The 3769-nt window shown below is 38.6% G+C and overlaps 1 protein-coding gene across 4 annotated transcripts in view; it reads right to left on the bottom strand.

Annotated features, from left to right (window-relative positions):
- Positions 1-657: 657 nt before the first annotated feature.
- The window catches only part of anks1ab (ankyrin repeat and sterile alpha motif domain containing 1Ab), a 45575-nt gene continuing 42463 nt past the window's right edge, over positions 658-3769 (bottom strand). For 2 of the 4 annotated variants that reach the window (XM_077572590.1, XM_077572595.1), the window contains one exon: positions 658-1520. In XM_077572590.1, the coding sequence (XP_077428716.1) occupies positions 1439-1520 (82 nt within the window). In that variant the 3' untranslated portion in view covers positions 658-1438. The remainder of the gene's footprint in view (positions 1521-3769) is intronic. The other 2 variants (XM_077572593.1, XM_077572598.1) reach the window with 2 other exon arrangements.

The raw sequence follows: 3769 nt of genomic DNA, 5'->3' as shown, positions 1-3769 counted from the left end.
TGCAGCAGGAGAAGCCCCGATGTGCATGAAAGTAGGCCTGAATAACTACTGTATGGACATTGTTGCAGAAACATTTGCTTACTGAAGGGGGTGCTGTTGTCTCGGGTTGACGCGACATCAGTCAGGAAGTTAAGGTAAGACCAGTTGCGTTTTACTAAATTGATTGTATCTCTTTGACAAAAGGTTATCCAATCGATTTGGTTAACATATATGTAGATTAAACGGTGGCTTGAAATCAAAGAATAAACTTTTAATGAGGTTGTGAGACCTTCAAAGTCAGGCGCAATCGGTTTTGTGATGTTAGCGATCGCACAATTGTCTTGATGCTACGTTAAAGCGGAAGTTAAGGGGGAAATATTTGCTTTGATTATTGTTCGCTGGTATGAGGATTAAGATGAAGAATCCATCCATAGAGGCTGACATTTTATACGTCACTGCCCCCTGCTGCACAATTTACCGTTTAAATATGAACTTTTTCCCCATCCATTTTCAATGGGACAGACATGGTACTTTTTCGAAGTACACTTTCCGCACCCACAACTGATCATCATTGCCAGGTGACTGATACTGCTCTGTGGCACATTTGGTAAAGTGCATTGTATAGTAACCAGGTCATAATTTCATAATTTATTTCAGAAGCATTCCACTTGCATTCAAATCTTAGCTTTTAGCTATTATCATTCAGCTTTCAGTATTCCCCACACAATTTCTCCAGAAATTGCACCTAATCTAGTTCTGATTAATTATTTTACCACAAATGCACTATTATTCACAAAATGATGTTTAGACGAGTGGGGACAGAACATATTACAAGATTTTTTGTTTTTTTTTTGTTTTTACCTTACCGCTTTAATGGCTCAACATGCCAAATTTGGGGCTTTGATAAGTGACATCTTGCATCAACATCGTTGACATAAATGGACAAAAACAATGCTGACATCAGACTTGTGGGATGCTTTTCTCATTGTATCATTTAATAATCATGAATATAATATTGCTTTTTGAAATGTTGGAAACAGTATCACATTTTCATTGACAGACCCAAACTCTGGCCACAAATCTGGGCAAAGCTTTGATTGCTGGTACAGCCCCCCCCCCCCTTTCATCGTGTTGTTTTCTTGACATTTCCTATGCATCTCTTGACAGACCCGGATCGATTGACATGCTCGGCGCTCCAAACCTATCGCGGTACCTACATAACAAGGGGAGTTGCGCACAGGCCAGGAAGTAGACGTGACCTTTCTAGCTGACCTTTTTGTCAAGACGGGAGCGGTGCTCAAAGTCCTGTTTAGCCGGCCATGTCGGACAGGTTTACCTTTCGTCTGCGTGTATAGGTAGCGTGAGCGAAGGTGGGTGGGGGTGGGGGTGGGGGGGGGGGGCGTACGCAGCGAGATCTAAATGTCAAGAGAGGATTTGCTCCATCGAGCTCTTCCCCGCTTTAACTCGCACGGGCCCGCTCGCTCGCTCGCTCGCTCACCAACTCACAGCTTGGTGTCCGGGAACTTGAACGCCGGGGCGAGCTACACAAGAAAAACACCAAATGGTTACAAACCCAAAAAAGACCATGCGACGTGTGTCACCTGCTTCACGCCCGCACAACTTGCTTCATATTGCTGCTGCAAGCAGTGTCTACTTTAAAATTGAAGTTGAAAGTGGCATGGAAAAGAAAACAAGTTTGACCATACATTGACGAACATAATCATCTTAAAACGGTGGCCTGTATGCTGACGTTTAGACCAGTTATTCCCAACCAACTGCCAAAATGGTCCAATTCCACCTTTAAGAGATTTGTTTCTAAATACATGTTTGGAAGATAACGGTTGAAAAGTTGCAAAGACTGAGAAGTAGTGTCAAGTGGGAAGTTGACTTGATCTGAAAATGATTACATTACTACAAATTAGGGATGTCAGGCGATTAAATTTTTTTTCGAATCATGATTAATCGCATGACTTGAATAGCAAATTTGATATCTTTACAATAAAATGTACAGTAAAATTTTGTTTCTAAGTTTTCATATTCTTAACAAAAACATCAAATTAAAAAGATGTACTGTACTGCAAAAAAAAACGAGTGATATTGATTTGTGTTGGTCATTTTTCTGCCACTAGATGGCATAATTGCTTTTGTAAGACGTTGGTGACAGTTCAGTGCATTTTTCTTTGCATATTAAGCGGTATCTAATCTTTAACAGGAAGTTAACTTGTGAAATAATGCGCGTTTTAAAAATGATCAAATATAACTTGACCCCAGTCTCCACAAGTATATGAATTATTATTAAATTTATTACTGCTAAATTTTGACTGGAATTCCCCGGTTTCAATTCCAAGTAAGGGGCCGTCATTAATCACGCGTTAAAAAAAAAAAATACAGTGGCGTTAAAGAAAGTATAAATTAACACTTATTTTGACACCCCTACTACAAATATTTTTTGTTCATCTATCTATCTATGCCACTGGCATACGATCCGGTGACAGGCAGAACAATTAAATGCTATTCCACAAGATGGCAGATGGTGCAATTAAGTGTTCACCTGTTGCCATTTATAAAATAATACAGTACTATCTTAGTCTGGATTTTACACAACGTAGATTTATGAATAAACTGAGACATCATTATTTCTGTATAATTTTTCCCAAAACATTGGTTTCGACCGCATGATTTTTTTGCGCAAGGCGTATTAAAGAATTTTGGTCAAATGATGTTCAAATTGTTGAAACATAATTTCAGTTGTGGACTGCTACCAACAAAGGTTATCATCTAAATCTAATCTCAAAGTAAAACGTTTGTACTGTTTCATTTTTAACATGGAAATAATGCATTACAGTTGAGGTGTCATGTTTTTTTTTTAGTCCAGGAAGCAGCATTTGCTTCAGTTAAGTCCGACTAAACAGGTTACCATAGCAACCAAATCAAATTAGGAACCATTTTTAGCATGATTGTTTGTTTATTCGGGTATCGTTCAGTAGTGATGTCACAAAACAAAAGCTAAAGAAAAAGCAAAACTTGAGTTAATACCTTAGATGCTCACTGAGCTCAAGTTTCACATCAAGGTATCACTTTGTTATGCACAACAATTTTGGTCGATCTCCTACTAGGATTCCCTGTAGAGGCATCATTTTAATCAATAAGGGACAGCCACCAACAGAGCAGAACGCACAGATCATTCAAGCCCGACTAGTTTACTGCTTTGGCGGGCTAAGACAGAAACAGAAAAGAAGGTTTGTAAACGACAATTTAGAAGAACAAAACAATTGTAATTGTCAAACCCATCCATAGTTTGGCCTAAACCAGCAATTGAACACTCTAAAACATTTGCATCAAAATCATTTTTCATCAAACGTTTTTTAGAGTGAAATAGGAACCAAATTGAATTTCAAACTTCTTTTCTGTCGTGACATCAAAAACAAACAAATGAAAAGGCAAAACAAGTTACTCCATTACACGCTCACAAGCATAGACCTTGCACAGAAGTATTTTGAATTTTAGTCGCTCTTTGACTATTTGGTGTAATGGATTTCAATATCATGGTGCCTTGAGATACCAGCGCTCCCACTTTGAATGGACTTTTTTTTTTTTTTGCTTTGATGACATTTTGGCAGATACAATTAGGAAATATTCTTCACCAAAAAAAAAGGGTTTCAAGCCGCTCATTTCCACTCTCAGCTTACACATTGTCTATTTCAATACCCAGTGTGTAGTCCTCAGTGCCATCTAGTGGTCAAAGAAAGCATTAGAAACACGCACACTACGGTGGCTCAGAGAGACCATA

This window comes from Vanacampus margaritifer, chromosome 8 (assembly GCF_051991255.1).
Source record: "Vanacampus margaritifer isolate UIUO_Vmar chromosome 8, RoL_Vmar_1.0, whole genome shotgun sequence".
Lineage (NCBI taxonomy): Eukaryota > Metazoa > Chordata > Actinopteri > Syngnathiformes > Syngnathidae > Vanacampus > Vanacampus margaritifer.
Note: the sequence above shows the minus strand (reverse complement) of the source record. Positions and strands in the feature narration are given on the sequence as shown.